Source organism: Geotrypetes seraphini, chromosome 12, assembly GCF_902459505.1.
Source record: "Geotrypetes seraphini chromosome 12, aGeoSer1.1, whole genome shotgun sequence".
NCBI classification, from domain to species: domain Eukaryota; kingdom Metazoa; phylum Chordata; class Amphibia; order Gymnophiona; family Dermophiidae; genus Geotrypetes; species Geotrypetes seraphini.
Genome location: NC_047095.1, coordinates 24,678,057 through 24,701,560, shown reverse-complemented (window position 1 = coordinate 24,701,560; position 23,504 = coordinate 24,678,057). Strand labels below are relative to the sequence as shown.

Below are 23,504 nucleotides of genomic sequence, written 5' to 3'. Positions count from 1 at the left end.
ATGAAAGTTTGCCGCCTATCTTAAGAGCTCAGTATCTCAATATTAAAACTAAATTAGGAAGTTCTACTCCAATAGATACTACTGAAAAACCTGGGGACACAATGGACTTAACAAATTTTGGGGAAAATTCTCTGAAGATAATTGTGGAAAGGACAATACTTGTGGTAACTTTTGCTCTGGAGTTTGATAGGGTCTTAATTCTTAGAACATATTTCAGGCATATAAATGATCAATTTATGAGTTCATCACGTAGTTTTCCTGATTTATCACAATTGTGGCAGAAAAGGAGGAAGGAATTCTTGGTCTAAAGACCTAGAGTCCTTGCTTTAGGTACCACTTTTATTTTAAAATTTCCAGCAAAATGTTGTTACTTTTGGTGGGAAAAATTTTCTTTTTTTTTTTTTAACCCAAACAATTGTTAGATTTCATTGTGGCAAAAGAAGATAGTGGAGTCATAATTGGAGCTATACCTACTCCCAATAGAGTGAAGCGAACTTGCTGCCGGATATTTGCTTCTCTGCTGTCCCCATTACATTACATTACATTACATTAGGGATTTCTATTCCGCCATTACCTTGCGGTTCAAGGCGGATTACAAAAGGTTAATTTAAAAAAGACAGAATTACAATGATTAGCTAGAGAGGTAGGTTGTAGATCTTAAGAGCATTTAGAGGTCGTGTTGTTATTGCTGTTTCAGGAATTTCTTGAAAAGTGTGGTTTTTATTTCTTTTCTGAATGTCCTATAGTCTGGGGTGGTCATCAGAAGGTTGGAGATCTGGTTGTCCAGTCTTGCGGCTTGAGTGGCTAGGAGGCCGTCGTGTAGTTTTGTTCTTTTTACTTCTTTGATTGGGGGGGGTATGAATGGTGAGTGCGTTTTTCTGTGTCTGGTACTGGGTGCTTGGATGAGGCGATTGTTCAGGTATGATGGGCTGTCTCCGTGTAGGGTTTTAAATAATATGCAGTAAAATTTGAAATGGATTCTTTCTTGGATTGGGAGCCAGTGTGAGTTGATGAAGGCTTCAGTGATGTGGTCATGTTTTTTCAATGAGTAGATGAGTCTCAAAGCTGTATTTTGGATTGTTTGGAGTTGTCTTATCGTAGTTGCAGGACATGGAAGGAAGAGTATGTTACAGTAGTCCAATATACCTAGTATTAGGGATTGTACTATAAGTTGGAATTGTGTTCTTTCAAAGAATTTTCGGACTTGTCTCAGGTTTCTCATGATTGCGAATGATTTTTGAATTGTTTTATTTATTTGCGGTTGCATTGTGCAACATCTGTCTATGGTCATGCCTAGTAGTTTTATGGTGGTTTGGATGGGATATTTGGTTGCGTTTATGTCTAGGTTGGTTGTGGTTTGGATTTTGTCATTTTCTAGGAGGATGAATTTGGTTTTGTCTTGGTTGAGTTTAAGTTTGTGATTTTTCATCCAGGTTGTGACTGCTTCAAGTGTTTGGTGAAGTTTGTCTGTCATGGTAGGTTTAGAATGATCGTATGGGACGAGGATGGTGATGTCATCCGCATAACTATAGGAGGTTATGCCTAGATTATCCAGATGCGTTCCTAGAGAAGCAGTGTAGAGATTGAAGAGGGTAGGGGATAGTGGAGATCCTTGTGGTACGCCGCAGGGGTTTGACCAGGATTCTGACTTTTCTTTGTTTGATTTTACACTGTAGGTTCTGAGTTTTAGGAATCCTTCAAACCAGGAGTATACTTTATCTGAGATGCCTATTGCATCTAAGATCTGTAGAAGGATGTTGTGGTCTACTAGGTCGAATGCCGCCGATAGGTCCAGTTGTATGAGTAGCATTTTTTTCCCTGTACTAAGTTGTTGTCTGACGGTATCCATAAGGGAGCCTAGTAGTGTCTCTGTGCTGAAGTTTGTTCTGAAGCCTGATTGCATGGGGTGGAGTAGGTTATGGTCCTCTATGTAATTGGTGAGGAGTTTGGCTACTAGGCCTTCTATAATTTTGACATATAGCGGAATTGAGGCTATAGGTCTAAAGTTAGATGGGAGGTTTTGTGGTGCTTTTGGGTCTTTTTGGATTGGGGTGATGACAATTTCGCTGAGGTCAGCAGGGAATGTGCCTTCTGTGAGCGTGAATTGGATCCATTGTAGAGTTATGGTGCGGAATTTTACACTGGAGGTGGTAAGGAGATATGAGGGGCAATGGTTGAGGTCACAGGAGGCATGGCTGTATTTTTTGTAGAATTTGTTGAATTCTGACCATTGTATGTTAGGGAATTGAGTCCAAATTCTGTCTGCTGCGATTGCCTCTTTTCCTGTAGGGTGGATTGTGGTTGGATTTTGATGGGATGGGTTAAGGATGAGTGTGGCTCTGGTGTTGGTGATTTTGTTCTTGAAGTGTTCTGCTAAGAGGGTGGGTGATGGTGGAGGTGTGTTCGTGGTGGTAGTGTATGGTTTGGTGTCTGTTAATTCTTTCAGGATTTGGAATATTTTTTTGGAATCTTGGGTTTCCGTGCCTGTGAGATTAGTGTAGTAGCTTTTCCTCTTATCTTTTAGTAGATTTTTGTATTGTTTGTTGATTTTTTTCCAGTCGGTTTTTGTTTGATCTTGGTTCTTTTTTCTCCATTTTCTTTCTAATCTTCTACACTGTCTTTTGAGTTGGAGTAATTCATTATCAAACCATTGGTCTGATTTCCTGCTGGTTCTGGTTTTGGTTTGTAGGGGTGCCAGATCATCAAGGATGTTGGTGGATACATTTTTCCAGTGGGAGATGAAGTTTTTTGGGTCGCAGTCTTGGATAGTTTCGTCTACCTTTGACCAGAAAATGGTTGGGTCGATATGTTTGCGTGAGGTATATGTAGTTTTTTTTGATTGAGGTGTGTGATTTTTTTTTTCTCCTGCTGTTGTTATTACAGTTTTTTGGCCTCCTATTGATTGTGGGCTAAATAATTGTAATTTTCTTCTTTGTTTAAGTGTGGGGGACATTTTTTCTCCTACCATGAATGAGATGTGTATTTTCTGAATCTGTATTCAAGTGTTTGATAATGCTTGTTTGTTACTGAAGAATGTATAAATAAATTAAAAAAAAAAAAAAAAGATTTCTGCAACATCCAGACTGCGGGTTGGGATTAAACACCTAGGGACACATAATCAAAAAACAAATATGTCTAAAAACCTACCTAAATCAGTACTTGGAAGATCTAAAAGACAAGTCGTCCATATGCCAATAATCGAAATGGGTTTTAGACGTATCTAAAAATAGCTTAGGCCTTTTCAGTGCCGCTGTACGCCCAGAGCTGAAAGGGGCGTTTTAGGAGGAGTGGTGAGTGTGGGATTTGGGTGGGATGTGGGCCAACCTAGACTTAGTCATATTGCAAGTATAACCAAAAGTTTAACTAGACTGCCTAGACGGAGCTTATACGTAGTGACTTAGGCCATCTAAAAACAGGTCTAAGTGGCAAAAAGGTATCCAAGTGGCCAGATAACCACTGCAGGGACAAAGTACAGACCCCCACACACTCCTCCAGTGATCATTGACACCCCCCCCCCCACCCACCCACACACACACAGCCATAAAAATTGGAATAAAAACATACATATCTGCCTCCAGAACATCAGCACCTGGCATAGCAAAGCCTAGTAGAGCTGCAAAGAGGTAAGTGGTCTGGGGGGTGGGCTAGTGAACCATAGAGAAAAGGACCCAGGACCATAAGCCATTCTAACCACTGCATTTATGGTGAAACATGTGCACCCACCAAAACCCCCCAAACCCTTTTGTACTGCCATATAGGTGGCACCTGCAGCCATAAGGGCAATTGGGGTGGTAGACAGGTAGGTATAGTAGGTTTTGGGGGGCTCACCATGACCTGCAAGGGAGTTGTGGTGAGATGTTTATGTGGCACCCTTTCTGTGAAGTTCACAGCGGTGCCCTGTAAGGTGCCCCACAACTCTGTAGCAATGTCTGGGTGGCCAGTCCATCACTTTGCTGACCCCGCCCCCGTCCAAAAGGTCCTCTTCTAGGTGTTTTTGACTTGGATGATTTTTTGGACGATAGCTTTTCTTATGTTTTGGTTTCAAATAATTCCTCACTTTGTTATTCACCACATCTTCACTGGCATTATTCTCTTGATATTAGCAAATCACAATAATTTTGTCAATTAATGGCTTGACTGGTGTGGAATAAGATTATAGGAATGTTAGACAATAATATAAATAATCAGGCAATATATGCAAGAAACATTAGCTTTTCTCCTACAGAAGTATTTATTTTTAAAATTTATCATTAGCTTAAATCTAAGTGATTTCCATAAAAACATATATAATTTTGCAACAGACAGTACTTACTGTAGACAATTTTAACATTTGACCAAGGCATGGGAGCTTCCATCAATAACCTCGTTATTGCTAGTTCAAATATGACGGTTTTCCCAGAACCAGTTGGGGCAGAAATCACAAAATTCCGATCAGTATAGAGGAGCTAAAGGAAATGTTTCAAAAGAATAAAACTTGTATTTGAAAAATGTCATCCTACTGATATCTATGGATCTTAGAAATTGCAGCATATAAATACTGCATACACTTTGATTGAAGTGTATAGTGTGTGAAATTGACAATTAAAAAAACAAAAAATCTGTTGCATCGGTCATTCTATAAATAGCTTTTCAACATTCAAATTCTAAAATTCAACACTACTATTTCTATCTATAAGGGATTTGAATACATTTTTTATTTCCAAAACTTTTTATTCTAAACAAGCTGAAGTGTTAAGTGTGAAACATCTCAGCAGGCAATACTTACTAAGGCCCCCTTTTATCATGCTGCGGTAGAGTGTTTTAGCACAGGCCAGCAAGTTAAATGCTCCAGTGCTCATTCAGTTCCTATGAACGTCAGAGCATTTACCTTGATTTGTGTTTCAAGGCATTAACATAGAAACACAAGTCAAGGAGCGTAAAATAGCGAAGTGTCTCCCAGGATCCTCGGCTACTAGGAGTACCCAACAAAAAATGTCTATAATTAAGGAACAAACTAAGAATTCTAAAGCTGATGTTGTTATCCATTTGGGAAAAAAATGACTTGGCCAACAACTCCCCACTTTCAGCTCAGAAAGCCTTTCAGGAGCTAGGGGAGGGCTTAAAACCTTTTGTAAAGGCTAACTTTCTCAGAAGTACTGCCTACATATGGAAAAAGAGAGGAAATAGTTAAAAACACAGAGGGCTTCAATAGGTAGCTCAAAGCCTAGTGTCATCAAGAAGGCTTTAGGTACATGGGAGGATGGGGAATACATGGAAGGACAACAAACTATATTGTACTGATGGGCTACATATTACTACAGCAGGAAAAAGAATCTTTGAAGATAAATTTAGACAACATGTTTCTAGGCATTTAAACTAGAAGGTGGGGATGGCATATGTATGAAGGACAATTATAGAGACCACTCCCAGAAAAAACAAGATGTGATGGTAGTAAAGATTGCAACATAAACAAATATTAGCAACTCACTTCTTAGCATTGCAATGGGAAGTGAAATGAAACAAAAAACTATACAAAAAGGAAATTATCACTGAAAAATATCTGGAAAGCAATGACCACAAACGCTCGCAGTCTAAGCAACAAAGTTTATGATCTACAAACCCTAATGTTAGAGGCAGACCTGGATATTGTTGCTATTACAGAGACATGGTTCAGTGAATCTCATGGATGGGCTGCAAACATACCTGGATATAATCTTTTTAGGAAGAACAGAGATGGTCAAAAAGGTGGAGGGGTAGTTCTCTATGTAAAGATAGATATCCAAGCGACTGAAATGCAAGGGACCTGGGGAGGGAAGAAGTGATATGGATCGCTCTGAAAAGAGAAGATGGAACTTCTATCTAAGCGGATATAGTCTACAGACCATCGACTCAATCGAAGCAAATTGATAAAAGATCTGATTGCAGATATCCAAAAGTTTGGAAAGAAAGAGGAGGTGCTGCTGTTGGGAGATTTCAACCTGCCAGATGTGGACTGGAAAGTTACATCTGCGGAAACGGAAAGAAATAGGGAAATTGTGGATGCCTTTCGAAGGCTCTGCTCAGCAAATGGTGACAGAACCCACAAGGGAAAAAGTGATATTGGATCTGGTCCTCACAAATGGTGAGAGTATCTCTAATGTTCGAGTGGGTGCCCAACTGGGAGGTAGCGATCATCTAACAGTTTGGTTTGATATAACAGCTGAAGTGGAGAGCAGCCGCACAAAACGTAAAGTCCTACATTTCAAATGTACAGACTTTAATAAAATGGGAGAATATCTGAAGAAAGAGCTATTAGGATGGGAGGACACAAAAGAAGTGGAAAAATAGTGGTCTAAGCTGAAAGGAGCAATAAAAATGACTACGAGCCTTTATGTGAAGAAAATAAATAAAAACAAGAGAAAACGGAAACCAACATGGTTCTCCAAACTAGTGGCGGAGAAAATAAAGGCAAAAGAGTTAGCGTTCCTGAAATATTTTAAAAAACCCAAGAGGAGCACAGAAAGGACTTCCGGGTAAAACTGAAAGAAGCCAAAAGAGACATATATCTGGCGAAAGCGCAGGTTTAAGAGCAAATGGTTAAAAATGTAAAAAAGGGTGACAAAATTTTTTCAGATATATTAATGAAAGGAGAAAGATGAAAAATGGAATTGTGAAACTAAAAGATGCTATGAACCAATATATAGAGTGATGAAGAAAAAGGAAACATGCTAAACAAATACTTCTGTTCTGTGTTCACAGAAGAAAATCCTGGAGAAGGACTGAGATTGTCTGGCAAAGTTACACACAAAAATGGATTAGATTCTACAATGTTCACGGAGGAAAGTGTTTATGAATAACTTGAAAAACTGAAGGTGGACAAAGCAATGGGACTGGACGGGATCCATCTCAGGATACCAAGGGAGCTCAGAGATGTTCTGGCAGGTCCTATTAAAGACTTGTTCAACAAATCGCTGAAGACGGGAGGGGTTCCTGGGGATTGGAGAAGAGCAGAAGTGGTCCCTATTCACAAAAGTGGACACAGAGATGAAGCGGGAAACTATAGGCTGGTAAGCCTCACTTTGGTTGTTGGAAAAATAATGAAAGTATTGCTGAAAGAAAGCTTTTTGTGTTCCCAGCCAGCCCTGCACTGCTCATTGATAGGCTACCGCGAGAACTGCGAATCCCGCGAGAACTTGCAGCAGCCTATCAATGAGCGATGCAGGGCCAGCCAGGAGCACGAAAAGCTCACTCCTGCGTGCCGGCCCGGGTACGTCGCTGGCTACTAACTTTAAAAATAGGATTTTAGCACATACATGCTGGACCACAAGGGAATTAGGTACACGAGGGAGGGAAGGAGGGAGGGTGGTAATTATTAGGGTCGGCCGGGGCAGGAGACGGGAGGGATCCCTCCTGTCCCGGCTAACCACTAGGTGGTTTAAGTTAAGGGGTTGTTGGTGGAAGGGAATTTGTTTGGATTGGGAGGTGTTGGGTAGGGATTGGGTGCTGTCGGGGGTTAGCATTTGTGATTGGGGCGACTGGGGGAGGAGAATTGCCACAGCACCTATCCTGACAGTGCCTTGCACTACCAGGCTGCTGGTAGCACAGCTGCAGTTGGTGCCTCTTTTTCAGGTGAAGGTACATTCAACTGCACCATCACCAATCGTGACAGCTAGTGCATGTTATTGAACCATGTGCTAGCTATCACTTCTGGCTGGGTTAGAGGGCAGAGGGGAGTACGGGACAATCAAGCCATTGTGACATCACTGATGAGGTTGGCTCTTTTTAGGGGGGAGGATACAGGGAAGGAAGGTGGGACAGTGTTCACAGCTTGGCAGGGAGGGGGGCAGTATTCAGAGCCTGGCAGGGAGGGGGGGCTGAGTGCAGAACCTTGCAGGGGACGACGTGACAGAGGGGACACTGGGTGCAGATCCTGGCAGGGCATGGCACTTGAATATTAAGCCTTTGACACGGTTCCTCATAGGAGACTCTTGCACCCACACTTTGGAACGCCCTTCCCCTTACACTACGACAAGAAACCAATTTAAACAATTTCAAAACAAACCTTAAAACTTTTCTTTTCAAAGATGCCTATGAGATTTACGATTGATAATGGGAGGGGGGTGGGGGAGGAAAAAGAAGAGAGACAAACGTGAAGCCATCTATCTGTTCCTGACATTCCCTCTCCCTTGTTGTTTTTTTCCTGTACCCTATCTTTTTATTTTTGATATTTTACCCTTACCCTCTTTCCTATTGTTTTCGACCATTTTGTTTTTGTCCTATCTGTCAATATTGGTTGTTCGTCTTTTTAAATTAATTTTTAAGATTGTAAAGTTGTAAACCTACGGTGTTCCACAATGTTCTATCCTCTCCCCCCTACTTTTCAACATCTTCTTAGCCCCCCTCTTGACTCTAGCTCAATCTATCGGATTTACCCCTTTTGCCTACGCCAATGACATTCAACTTCATCACCCCATTAACCCAGCAAACATCAATGATATCCAAGAAATCAATCTCAAACTGGACAAAATCAGCCTATGGCTACGAACCAACAGACTTTCATTGAACATAACCAAATCTTGAGGGATCCTATTTCCTGTTAAAAACAACGATACCTTAACTGGACAAATATGTATCGACTCTTGTCCACTTCAAATAGAATCCAAATTAAAACTACTAGGAATCATTTTTGATAAAGAGCTCAATTACCATGACCAAATCAGCTCATTGACCAAAAACTGTTTTTATAAACTCCGTCTAATTCATTCTATAACCTGCTTCTATTCAAACTCTAATTCATTCACTGATCATCTCACACAGACTACTGCAATTCACTATACCATGGAATAATTCAAAAGGAAATTTGTCGACTACAACTGATTCAAAATACCGCGATTAAACTCATTTATAAAGACAAAAAATACAACTATGTTATCCTGCTTCTTCAAGAATCACACTGGCTGCCAACTTACAAAATACTCCTACTTGTTTTCAAAATTAAGTTCTCCCACTCACATGCTTTCTTAGATAAATATCTTATCCCCCATACCCCTTCCAGGGCCCTCAGATCCTCCGATCAGAACTTACTAATGGTTCCTTCAATCAAAGACCTATATTATACCAGAAACACTATCTTCTCCTCAACGGCCCCTTCCCGCTGGAATGCAATGCCACCACATCTCTGCTGCAAAAACTCACTAACCAAATTTAAAACCAACCTCAAAACATTTCTGTTCAAAGATGCATACCAAAACTGCAGTTAAGAATACTTTCAAAGGAACAAGGGAAAAAAATAACACAAATAAATAATTTTTTTAAAACCTACAGAGAACCGCTTTTAAGAAGCAACACCCTTTTCCTCCTGGATTTTCTTCCTCCTCTTATTTTTATTTTTTAATGTAATTATAATCTCCCTCCCCCCAACTCCTCTTGTATCCAACTTGTCTAAACTCTGTCCGAGTCTTGGTTTCAACCTGCCTTATTTTATTTGTATATTTTTGTAATGTTTTTATTAATTTTTAATATTGTAAACCAACCAGATACCTGTGATGGTTGGTATATCAAATTATAAATAAACTTGAAACTTGTATGTAAAAGCGGTATATCAAGTCTGAATAAACTTGAAACTTGACGGTCCAAAGTTAGGACCCAAAGTGGTGAAATGGATTAGAAACTGGTTGACAGACATACGCCAAAGGGTGGTGGTTAATAGAATTCGCTCGGAGTAAGGAAAGGTGAGTAGTGGAGTCCCCTCAGGGTTCAGTGCTGGAACCAATCCTGTTCAATATGTTTGTGAGTGATACTGACAGTCAAAAAGGCTCATAAACTTGAAAGTGGCACAAAAATAACATTGTCCCCCGATGAAGGCTATTTGATAGCTGAAACGCTCCAAGATTAATTTGAGTGTCGAGTAGTTCATGGTCCCCCAATGTTGGTTTGGCTGGAAGGCCACTGTTGTTGCTCTTCTATAAAGTATTTAGAAGTACATAATTAATAAATGGATTTTAAGTTTTGATAATACAACAATAAATGAAATAACAAAAACTTGATTAAGAGTTGCCCCCCAATTAATCTAATCTAATCTAATCCTTAGGTTTGTATACCGCATCATCTCCACGTTCGTAGAGCTCGACGCAGTTTACAGTAGGAGAAATAGGCAGGAACTACAACAGAGGGTTAGAGGTAGAAGTGTGAAGAAAATTTAGAGGACTTGGGATGCCAAGATATAAGAGTTTCCTTGATTTCTAAGTTGGAGGGAGACTTACATTTTTTGAGAAAAGTCAGGTTTTCAGATGTTTGCGGAAAACTTGGAGAGAGCTCAAGTTCCGAAGAGGGGAGGTAAGGTTGTTCCAGAGCTCAGTGATTTTGAAGTGGAGGGAGGTCCCTAGCTTTCCTGTTAGTTATTCCTTTTAATTAATTAATTAAGGTTAGGAAGGAGGTTTTGAAGTAAATGATTACATCACATGCATTCAGGATGAGGACTTGAAATAACATCTAAGTTAGAAGAGGTCTCTTTACTGAGAACAATGCATATTTTATGATACTTCAACCTCTCTATCAAATCTGGGGATGAGTTCTATTGTTAAATCAGGGTATTATCTAAATGATTAGAATAGTGGGTGAATAAGAGTGAAATATTAACCATAAATAAAATAAGACACTGATGTGCAAAAGAAGATTGTTTAAAGTAAATATTATAAATTATCCTTTATACCCTCTTTTTCTTTGTTACTAGAGAAAAGGAGGGACAGGGGAGATATGATTCAGATGTTCAAATACTTGAAAGGTATTAATGTAGAACAAAATCTTTCCAGAGAAAGGAAAATAGTAAAACCAAAGGACATAATTTCAGATTGAGGGGTGGTAGACTCAAGAGTAATGTAAGGAAATTTTTCTTTACGGAGAGGGTAGTTGATGCCTGGAATGCACTCCCAAAAGAGGTGATGGAGAGGAAAATGATGACAGAATTCAAAAAAGCATGGGGTGAACACAGAGGTTCTCGTATCAGAAAATAATGGTAAATATTGAAGAACTAAGGCCAGTACTGGGCAGACTTGCATGTGCTGTGTCCAAATATGGCCATTTGGTTGAGGATGGGCTTGAGAGGGCTTCGATGGCTGGGATGGTTTAGACGGGCTGGAGTGAGCTTTGACGGAGAGTTCAGTAGATGGAACCTTAGCACAGTATCGGGCAGAGCTTTGGGTTCTGGCCCAGAAAGAGCTAAGAAGAAGGAAAATTTAAATTAAATCAGTAATTTAAAGAGAGGGCAAGGTTGGGCAGACTGGATGGACCATTTGGGTCTTTATTTGCCGTCATCTACTATGTTACTATGCCGATCTGCGCTAAAACGCTGTACCATAGCTAGATAAAAGGGGACCTAAATATTTGAAAAAAATAGTTTTTTAATGTAATATCATTTTCAGTACAATTGCTGCTCTGTTTAGCATATAATGATATTCAGTACTCACATCATCCAAAGCCTTAGACTGTATATAGTTAAAATAGGGGAATTCCTTGAAAATATTTTTGAACTGTGTAGCTGAAAATCTTGTTAAGGATCAGAATACTTAGAGATATAAAATATGATCAATCTACAGTTTATGATGAATTGCTATACCATCATACTAGAATAAACACAATCAAGTCAGTAGTTCTATAAGAGTTTATGGAAAAATTAGTTACTTACCTGTAGCAGATGCCCAAGGACAGCAGGATAAATATTCTTACTTATGGGTGATGCCATCCTACAAAGCACAGAATGGAACTACTTTCCAGTCTTTTCTACATTTTGGTAGCAATTTACTACAAATGCGTGTGCCTTCCTGCATGTGGAACCAACTGTCTAATGAAATAGCTGACAGAATACAACTCTAAGTGGGCTAGGCAGTAGGAATATTCATTATACTGCCCTCAAAGAACACCTACTACAAGTAAGTAACTTTGTTTTCTCCAAGGACAAGCAGAATGATATCTTCTTACTAATCTGAAATCCCTAACTACCAGGCTGTCTTAAAAGAAACTCAAAAAAATTACAGATTATATAAATAATATATTATAAAAGTAAAGTGCTCAGATCCATCAAGCATAATGTTCAGTGTAATCACCAAACTGTGGTTGCCATAGGGACCATCATAGCCTTTACCGTCCCTTACCACCTCTATATTCTGAAACTTAATGCATTAAAATTGATGAAAAAGCAACTTATCTTAAGTTTTGCAGCGGGCAGCTTACTGCTCAGTTGAAAAGCAGCACATTAATGAAGTGCTCGTGCTTATGTGTTTGTGCTTAAAGTGCAAAACACCGTAAATTAAAATGGCCCCCCGACTCGAGTTTCGTACTCTTCATCAGGAGGGGTTATTAGATAGAAAAAAATATATATAATGGAACAAACAACATTCTCAATACCACATTAAACTTCATAGATAATACTGAACAACTCAAAAAGCTGCAAATTATTTAAAACCTGAAGCTAATTGCTAATTTAATTTACCTTCTCACGGCAACTTCCTATTAGGACTAACAAATGTCAGGCTGAAGATGAGCGAGTGACACACTGCCGCTATTTACTGCTAAATAAAGAGGGAATGACGTAAACATGACAAAACAGCTGAAAGAGGATGGCCAACTGAAATTGAGGATTCACAGCTGAAACCAATCGATTTCAGCGTTGAGTCCTATGGGAGATAATGTATGCCAGTTAAAGATGTATCTATGTTCCTTGTGTAACAATAATCTGGACAAATCCCCTGAAGAATGTTTAACATGACTCAATACTGTATATTTAAGATCCATTAATGTATGTTTATGTTCTATCCAAATGAGACACAAGAGGCGCTGACTCGCACCCCCATCAGATGTTACTTAAATGCTCGGCTAAATGGACCTTAACCTTTCTAATGGTATGACCAATATAATATTTATCACAAGGGCATATTATACAGTATATCACACCACTAGAGTCACATGTGGTATTGGAGGATAAATAAAACACTTTGACCCTACTGTAAGGAATTTCGATATTATCAGCTTCAAGTACATATTGACAATAGGTACATTAGGTAGTAGAGGAATGTGTGGCGCAGTGGTTGGAGCTACAGCCTCAGCACCCTGTGACCCTGGGAAAGTCTCTCAGTCCTCCACAGCCCCAGGTACGTTAGATAGATTGTGAGCTCACCGGGATAGATACAGTCTTCATTTCCACCACCTCCACTGGGAGACTAATCCATGCATCTACCACCCTTTATATAAAAAAGTATTTTCTTATATTACTCCTGAGCCTATTACCTCTTCACTTCATCTTATGCCATCTCCTTCCAGAGTTTTCCTTCATTTGAAAAAGACCCACCTGTACATTAAGGCCACAGAGATATTTAAACGTATCTATCATAACCCCTCTCTCCCTTCTTTCCTCCAGAGTATACATATTAAGGTCTCTAAGTCTGTCCCCATACGATTTATGACAAAGACCACTAACCAGTCTTGTAGCAGCCCTCTGGACCAACTCCATCCTATTTATATCTTTCTGAAGGTGGGGTCTCCAAAATTGCACACAATATTCCAAATGGAGCCTCACCAGAGACTTATACAATGGCATTATAACCTCCCTTTTCCTACTGGCCATTCCTCTCCTTATGTACCCAAGCATCCTCCTGGCTTTGACCATCGCCTTTTCTACCTATTTTGCCAACCTGAGCTCGGCTTTGACCATCGCCTTTTCTACCTGTTTTGCCAACCTGAGCTCACCAAACACAATCACCGCCAAGTCCTGCTCTTCTTCTGCACACAGAAGTACTTTGCCTCCTATACTAAACTGTTCTCCTGGATTTTTGCAGCCAAAATGCATGACCCTGCATTTTTTAGCATTAACCCCCCTCCTTTTATTAAACTGCGCAAGCAGTTTTTAGCGCAGAGAGCTGTGCTGAATGGCCTGCACTGCTCCCGATGCTCATAGGAACTTTATGAGCATCGGGAGAAGCGTGGCTCACCGCGCTAAAACTGCTAGCGCAGTTTAATAGAAGAGGGCCTAAATCTTAGTTTCTAATTACCAGACCATTCTTTAAGCTTCGCCAGATTCCGCCTCATCCCATTCAGACATATATAAAAGGTATTCAAGGGGATCACAGCCGCCGGGGACCAACAAAATGGCACCGGAAACTTCAACCGCGGTCACTCAACTCGCGCCTGAAGCACTGTGGGACATCACACATGCAATTACCAAGGCGGTGCAACCAGGGATTGAGCGACTTTCCGGCCAACTACAGCAGCTGGAAAACCTGTTAGCAGATACCACCCGCCGCACTACGGAAGTAGAGGCCCGCGTGTCTAAATTGGAGGACACTTCTGGAGAGCAGGATAAAGTCTTACAAGACCTGTGGGCACTTACCCGTGCGTGAGCAGAACGGATTGAAGACCTGGAAAATCACTCCCGCAGGTCTAATCTTCGCTTTCTTGGTATACCAGAGACGATGTCGGGGTTCTCCTTACTGAGGGCCATGGAAACGTGGCTGGGCATAACTTTCCCCATGAGGGAGGGCCTAGCCCTATTTGCCTGGAGTGAGCACATCGTATGGGCAGAGAGCAAATGCGAGAGGCACGCCCGAGGATAGTCATCATTAAATTGCTCAATTACAGTCATAAAGTTGAAATATTGCGCCAGTACAAGCAACTACGAGATTCCTTGAAATATGATGATTCGGAAGTGTGCATCTTTCAGGATTACTCCGCGGCGTTGATCGAGAAAAGAAAATTGTTTTACCCACTCTGCTCTACTTTGGCGGACAAAAAGATACGGTTTATGTTTACCTACCCAGCTATTCTACGCCTACATCACCAAGGCCAGTGGCATACCTTTGATTCATCTTTGGAGGCAGCAAACTATTTAAACACCCACGTACTACATCCTCAGGATCTCAATTGACAGAGTTGAGTGATATAATTTGGTAACCCATGGGCACTGTTGCCCTAAGTTTAGTATTGTTGAGGTGTGGCTTTTGGACTCCCTGTTATTGGGGGGACTTTTGGATAGATCTGTTAGTATCAGGTCTCACAGAGTTCCAGAATAGGGGAATTAAAGATCTTAAATGTTAGGCAGGCACATTTAAAGTAAACCTTACAGATTGCTGGGAGCCAGTGAAGTTTTAACAAAAGTGGGGAATCATGATCATATTTGCTTTTTGCAAAGATCAACCTAGCTGCAGTATCCTAGATCTGTTGAAGTCTTTGAAGACTTTTCTTGGTTAGACTTAGATAGATCGAATTACAATAATCCAACCTCAAAAGAATGATTGATTGTACAAGGACAGCAAAATGTTGGTGGAAACAGGATCTCTTTCTTCAGCAAATAGAGACTAAAGAAGCATTTTTTCTTACCAGAGAATTAAGATGGTCATTGAATGAAAGTGTTGAGTCTATAATGACACTCAAAACTGTACTTGAGAATTCATTCTGCAGTGAAGATCCAGATGGCAATGAACGAGGGTAGTTGATCTAGTTTAGGGCCATTCAAACATTTTTCATGACATTACAAAAAAGCACTGCTTGAAAATAAGATGACTTTTTTTTCTGTACTCGGGAAAATTATATAACCATTTTAAATCACTTACTAAACCACTGGTACAAAGTAATGAGCCATCTAATATCACAGCAAGTGCACTGGCTCAATTCTTTTCTACCAAAATCCTTATGCTACAATCAAATTTTCATGCATCTCTACCTCCATTGAGCTTAACCCAACTAAATAATGACAGATCATCAATAACCAATATTTGTTTGTAGATGCATATTTTTGATCTGCCTTTCCTAAAGTTGTTTGGCCACTTTTGTATCATTCTTTTAAATATGATATTGAACAATTTGTAAATTTGATTTTAATATGTGTTCCGCCTTAGCCTGTAGCGAATGCATTCTTCGAGGCTCTAACATGTGCGTGCCGGCTTCCCTTCTCTCTCCCACCCACCCACCCCGGACATAACTTCCGGTTTTTGAAGGAAGAGAAGGGAAGCCGGCACGCACACTTTAGAGCCCCAGAGCATAAGTTCGCTACGGGCTAAGGTGAAATCTCCAAGCCAGCTTTTTTTTTGGGGGGGGGGTTTAATGTTGAGCAGCAGCAGCAGCAGAATTTAGCTGGGCGGTCATCTAAATTACCCGGGCGGACCGCCCAGCTGAAAGGCCCTAGGGAGAACACTGTGTGTTGATGATGTTTTGAAGAATGTTTTGTATTGTTTTTGCCTTGTGTATGTTTATTTGGAAACCGCTGTGACTCCAGGCGGAATATTAAGTTTTTAAATAAAAATATATTTTCTTCTTTCACACTGTCAATCCTCGACTCCCTCCACCCAAGTGATTAGACACCAACATTGATTTGGTGATCTCTAGCTTCAATATCCTTCAAGGCATCAGCACTGATTTACTCCCACAAGTAGTACATAGGTCTCCAGAAAGGCTGGACTGCCTGAGATGCTGAGACGATACCCTCAATGTCCCCGTCACTGCCTCATCCCTGGACCACCATCCCCTTCACTGCCCCGTCCCCGCCGCATCCATACAAGCTTCAGTACTGCGATATTTAGCTTATTCCTTCTTTATAAATCAAAGTTCTGGCTGCAGAACTAGAGAAAGAGATGTTCAGCTGGCAGGGCTTTGTTTATAAATTTTTATCAACACAACTAATATACTACTTTATCCTAAAGAAAAAAAAAATGGAAATAAATAGAAATTTTTTTTCTACCTTTGTTGTCTGGTTTCTGCTTTCCTCATCTTCTCATTCAATTCCTTCCATCCACTGTCTATCTTCCCTCAGCGTCTTCCATTTGCTCTGTTACTGTGCCTCTCCATTCACCCTTCCCCAATTGGTCTGGCACCCATCTTCTTCCCTCCGCTCCCCCCATAGTCTGGCATCTCTGTCTTCTCCCCACTCTGTCTTCCCCATTTCCCTTCCAGCATCTCCTGCCCACTCTTGTCTTCCCCATTTCCCTTCCAGCGTCTTTTGCCCACTCTTGTCTTCCCCATTTCCCTTCCAGCGTCTTCTCCCTACTCTCTGTTCCCCATTTCCCAGCAACTTCTCCCCATTCTCTCTTCCCCATTTCCCAGCATCTTCTCCCTACTCTCTCTTCCCCATTTCTCAGTGTCTTCTTCTCTCTCTTTCTTCCCCAGTTCCCCTCAGGCTGCTTCAGCGTCTTCTCCTCTCCATCCCCCACAGGTAACAACCACCGTGTCATTCTCTAATGTGCACCATCCAGTCCAGATGATTTATCATTCTTTAACTTGTCAATTTGGCTTAGAACATCTTCTAGTTCACTGAAATTTCTTTCAGTTCCTTCACATCATCACCCTTGAAAACCATTTCTGGCTCAGGTAGATCTGTTATGGTAAGTAACTGTGCTTTATCCTTGGACAAGCAGGCAGCATATTCTCACATGCTTACTGCAGTGGGATGGAAGGAGAGTTGGCCATTAAGAGAATAAATTTTGTAATACTGCTTGGCCAAACTGGCCATCCCTTCTGGAATAGGATACCAGACAGTAGTGAAACATGAACGTGTGAACTGAGGACCAAGTAGCCACTTTGCAGATTTCTTTTATGGGAGTAAGAATGCAACTGAAGCTCATAGCTCAGACTTTATGTGCTGTTACACGACCTCCAAGCTGCAGCCCAGGCTGAGCATAGGAGAAGGAAATGCAAGCCGCTAGCCATGTGGAAATAGTTCTCTTGGTTACATGCCGGCCCAACCTGTTAGGAACAAAGGAGATGAACAGTTGAGAAGAGGTTCTCTGTGGCTTAGTCCTTTGTAAATAATAAGCCAAGGCTCATTTACAGACTAAGGTATGAAGAGCTGTTTCTCCAGGGTGAGTATGAAGCTTTGGAAAGAAAACTGGAAGCATAATCAATTGATTTAGATGAAATTCCGTGACTACTTTCAGTAAGAATTTAGGATGGATGCAGAGAACTTCATGGTGGAAAACTGTAAAGGGTGGGTCCAACACCAATACTTGAAGGTCAATCACTCAAAGTGTAGAAGTGCTAGAGATTAAAAATATCACTTTCCAAGTGAGATGTTTAAGATGAGTAGAAGACATTGGCTCAAATGGAGGCTTCATCAGTCTGAAGAAAACAACATTAAGATCCCAAAACACTGGAGGTGGTTTGATATTGAAAAGTCCTTTCATAAACCTGGAAACAAGAGGATGAGCAGTTAGAGATTTATTGTTGACTGGATCATGGAAAGCACCAATAGCACTAAGGTGAACTCTGACTTAAGTGGTTTTAAGACCTGAATTGGATAAGTGGAGAAGGTAGTCCAACACTGAAGAAGTGGAGGAGGATGAAGCATCTTGATGATGAAGAGTACACCATGTTGAAAACCGCGTCCACTTCTGTTGGTAACACTGCTGTGTAGAAGGTTTTCTGGATGCATCCACAATGACTGACAGAATCAGAAAGATCAGCGTGTACTGAGGTCATCTCAAGAGGTACCAAGCTGTCTGGTACAATGACTGTAGATTGGGATGTAAAAGAGACCCTTTACTCTGCGTGAGAAGAGATGGAAAGATCTGCAGGGGTATTGGATTGAAGGAGGGAGAATCACGGTTGTCTGGGCCACTGAGGTGCTATCAGGATCATGGTGGCCAATTCTTGCTTGAGTTTGACTAGCATCTTGAGATTGAGAGGAATTGGTGGAAACGCATAAAGGAATTTGGTTGTCCAATCCAGGAGAAAGGCATCTGCCTCTAGGAGAGTATTGTCTGTAACAGAATTGAGGCACTTTATGATTGTGGGAGGACATAAATAGGTCTATCTGAGGAGTCCCCCCAAAGAAAGAATATCTGATGCAAGACCGTGGAGTTGAGTGTCCACTCATATGGCCGAAGAAATCGGCTGAATTTATCAGATAGAGTATTTTGTGTTTCTTGAACATAGACAGCTTTTAGAAATATGTTTAGAGTAATTGCCCAGTTCCAAATCTTCTCAACCTCTTGACAAAGAGTCAGAGAACCTGTATCTCCTTGCCTGTTTATATAAGACATCACAACTTGATTGTCCATGCTTAGTAGGAGGACTTGATTGGATATACTGTTTTGAAAAGTCTGCAGAGCATTGTAAATCACTCTGAGTTCCAAGAGGTTTATATGGATCTTCTGTTCCTGAGTAGACTAGTGATCTTGTGTGTGAAGATTGTCCAGGTGAGCTCCCCAAGCATACTTGGATAAATCTGTGGTCAGAAGTTTCTGATGTGGAGGCATTTGAAACAGCAGCTCTTTGGAAAGATTTGAGGAATTCATCCACCACTGAAGAGATTGACGAAGCGATGATGTGACTGTAATTTTCTGAGAGAATGGATCGACAGCTTGAGACCATTGAGACGCCAGGGACCACTGAGCTGTTCTGAGATGAAGTCTCCCGAAGGGGGTAACATGGACTGTAGTCGCCATGTGACCCAATAGTCTCATCATTTGTCTGGCTGAGATTGATGGACAATGAAAGACTTAATTGCAAAGTTGAATCAAATTGTCTTGTCTTTGATGAGATAGGAATGTCCCAAGTTGAATGGTGTCCAGCAGGGCCCCTATAAATTGTAGAGTTTGAGAGGGTTGAAGTTGAAATTTCGGAAAGTTGACTTTGAACCCCAACTGCTGAAGAAACAGGATGGTTGACTATGTTGCTGAGAGCACCCACCCCTTGAGGAGAGGTGTCTTTTATGAGCCAATAATTGAGATGGGAAAAATAAAACCCTCGAGTTCTTAAAGCTGCTGCCACTACTGCCAGGCATTTGGTGAACACTCTTGGAGAGGAGGCCAGGCCAAAGGGCAGAACTTTGTATTGAAAATGTTGATGGGCTATCTGAAATCGCAGAAACTTTCTGTGAGCAGGATGAATTGGTATATGGGTATAAGCCTCTTTTAAATCTAGAGAGCATAGCCAATCATTTTGATATAATAGTGGATATAAAGTTCCCAGAGATAGCATTAAAAACTTTTCTTTGACTAGGAATTTTTTTAAGTCTCAGAGGTCAAGAATTGGACGTAGACCTCCTGTCTTCTTTCGGATGAGAAAATACCTGGAGTAGAACCCCTGAGTTTTCTGAGAAGGTGGTACTACCTCTATGGCATTTAGTTGAAGCAGTGCTTTTATTTCCCGAAGAAAAAGGGATGTCTGTTGAGGGTTGAAAAAGGATTCTCTTGGATGATGATTTGGAGGTATAGTGACAAAATAACTTTGAGAACCCACAGGTTGGTTGTTATCAGAGTCCAACGTTGTTGATAGAATTGAAGATGACCTCCGATTGATTGAGGAAGTAACTGGGATATGGGAACAGCAGCTATGCTCTCCATAAGCACCTCAAAAGGGCTGAGCAGGCTTTTGAGGAGCTGCTGCCTGAACTGCTGCCTAAGCTTCTTTTGCGGTGGTGGCCTAGAAGCAGAAGGTTTAGAAGAATATCGCCTCTGATATGATGAGGAAGGCTTAGCAGACTGCTGTGAAGCTTGAGGCTTAGCCTTTGTTCTGACTAAAGAATTCCAATTCTTTTCATGTTGTGTCAATTTTTGCATGGCTGCCTCAATGGAATCGACAAAAAGATCTCCTAAACATGGAATATTGGCTAATCTATCCTGGAGATTGAGGTCCAAGCTAGACGTCTCATAGCCACTGACAAAGAAGATACCCTGGATAACATCTCAGAAGCATCAAAAGCTGACCTTGCTATATTCTTTCTAGTTTTTATTAGGATTTTTATATACCGCCTATCAAGGTTATCTAAACGGTTTTTACAATCAGATACTCAAGCATTTTCCCTATCTGTCCCGGTGGGCTCACAATCTATCTAACGTACCTGGGGCTATGGAGGATTAAGTGACTTGCCCAGGGTCACAAGGAGCAGTGCGGGGTTTGAACCCACAACCCCAGGGTGCTGAGGCTGTAGATCCAACCACTGCGCCACACACTCCTCTGTGAAAAAGTATGAATAGTTTGCTGATATTCTGTAAGGTGTTTTAAAGAAATATACTTTTCAAAGTTAGGCAATTTCCTTACCAGTTGTTTTAGTTAACAGGACTGAGGTGCCACGAGCGGGCATCAGGCAGGAAGGCACTTGCAAAGTGTCTCAAAACTTAAAGTGACAGTACACTTTTTAAACTGTCCGTACCGGGCTCCATGGATGATGTCATCCACATGTGAGAATATGTTGCCTGCTTGTCCTAGAATAATGGGCATTCCTCTTAGAGCAGCAAGCAAGTCCTTGAAGTAGCCTAGTGGTCAGTGCAGAAGACTGTAGAGAAGGGGCCCAGACCCATATCCCACTTTAACTGGTACACTTGTGGTGGAACATGAATCCTCCAAAAACAAAAAAATACCTACAGTATCTACATATAAGTGACACAGTTGGGTACAGAAACAAAAGACTCTGTGGAGAGTTGATGTTCCAGATGTAGGCTTATTACACACTTCACACTATACCAATTCATTATATTGTTATCCATGGGACCCCTGAGGAAAACAGTATTGTCAAAACACGGACCATGTTGGGTCCATAGTTTTCAGTGGATTGGGTCCTAGATACTTTTATGTGGATTACTTAGTTGAACTTTTAATAAAGTCTACATCTGGAACATCAACTCTCCACAGAGTCTTTTGTTTCTGTTGGATTCCTTTGTCTGTGGAGTAACCAGGGTCGATTCTTTACTTGTACAGTTGGGTACAGTACATTTTTTGCTATTTCTGGAGAGTTCACCATAAAATATAAAGGGGTTATGGTGAGATGTGTACCTTTTTATATGAAGTTCATTGCAGTGCCCCCCTATGATGCCCCACTGCTCTGCTGGGATGTCTTTGTGGCCAGTCTATTAACAATCTTGGCCCCCAGACATCCCAATAGCTTATTTCTGTGCATTTTTTCCAGGACATCTTTTTTTTCCAAAAACGGTACCAAAAGATAAACTTACTGAACACAAAAATATCTAGAAAATGGCAACTTTTGAACCAAAGAGAAAGACTTTCTGGTTCAAAAATTGTTACATTCACCACTCGATATTTGGACATTTTCAACAAAACGTCCTAAATTGGACTTAGACAACATATCAAAACTGCTAGAATCAAAACACTTTTTACTTCTATTAAAATCCTTAGGAATAGGATACGGATTTCTGTAACAGGTCTTAAAAGCCCAAAAGCCTCTTCTGATTCTGCTGCTGAGGAAAACAAGAGGAAGTGCTCTGTTAAAAGTGAATTTTTACTATCCCCTTTCTTTACAAAGCCGCACTAGCATTTTTAGCACAGGCTGCAGTGGCAACAGCTCGGATGCTCATAGGAATTCTATGAGTGCCAGAGCTGTTACCATGATGGCAGGTGCTAAAAACGCTAGCATGGCTTTGTATTGGAGAGGGTATATAAACTATTACATACAGTATGGTAAAGATTTTATATCTATACTAGCTGATTACCCAGCGTTGCTCGGATATCCCAATTCCAGTCCCAGATATCCCAATCCCGGATATTCCAATCTCAGCAGCAAGAATGGCCCTCTCTATGGGGCTGAACTTGGACTTAAACGGCATCAGGAGTGTCTCAGCGAGCCTGAAAACTATGGATTAAAGTGGCAGGGCTGCCCAAGTCCGGTCCTTGAGATCTACTGACAGGCCAGATTTTCTGCATATCCACAATGAACATGCATGAGAGAGATTTGTATACCACAAAGGCAGTGCATGCAAATCTCTCTCGTGCATATTCATTGTGGATATCCAGAAAACCTGGCCTGCCAGTAGATCTCAAGGACCGGACTTGGGCAGCCCTGGATTAGACACTTATCTTTCTTATCCTGTAATGTCTGTAAAGCTCTAGATATAGCTGTTGGAAAAGCACAGTTACTTACCGTAACAGGTGTTATCCAGGGACAGCAGGCAGATATTCTTGACTGATGGGTGACGGCACCGACGGAGCCCCGGTACGGACAATTTTAGAGTGATTGCACTCTAAGAACTTTAGAAAGTTCTAAGCTCGGCCGCACCGCGCACAGCGCGAGTGCCTTCCCGCCCGACAGAGGCGCGCGGGTCCCTCAGTTAGTATAAGCCAGCTAAGAAGCCAACCCGGGGAGGTGGGTGGGACGCAAGAATATCTGCCTGCTGTCCCTGGATAACACCTGTTACGGTAAGTAACTGTGCTTTATCCCAGGACAAGCAGGCAGCATATTCTTGACTGATGGGTGACCTCCAAGCTAACAAAAAGAGGGATGGAGGGAAGGTTGGCCATTAGGAAAACAAATTTTGCAAAACAGATTGGCCGAAGTGTCCATCCCGTCTGGAGAAAGCATCCAGACAATAATGAGATGTAAAAGTGTGAACTGAGGACCAAGTAGCAGCCTTGCAGATTTCCTCAATAGGAGTGGAACGGAGGAAAGCTACAGAAGCTGCCATTGCTCTGACTCTATGGGCCGTGACAGAACCTTCCAGTGTCAGTCCGGTCTGAGCATAACAGAATGAAATGCACGCTGCCAGCCAATTAGACAACGTACGTTTAGAAACGGGATGTCCCAATTTATTTGGATCAAAGGACAGAAAAAGTTG

At 41.2% G+C, this 23,504-nt stretch overlaps 1 protein-coding gene across 1 annotated transcript in view; it reads right to left on the bottom strand.

Moving 5' to 3' along the window:
- Positions 1-23,504, bottom strand: part of HFM1 (helicase for meiosis 1) — a 354,705-nt gene that overhangs the window by 302,255 nt on the left and 28,946 nt on the right. The window contains exons 5-7 of the mRNA XM_033916380.1: positions 22,083-22,133; positions 11,424-11,494; positions 4,313-4,445 (exon numbers count right to left, since the gene is read on the bottom strand). Coding sequence (XP_033772271.1) covers positions 4,313-4,445; positions 11,424-11,494; positions 22,083-22,133 — 255 coding nt within the window. The remainder of the gene's footprint in view (positions 1-4,312; positions 4,446-11,423; positions 11,495-22,082; positions 22,134-23,504) is intronic.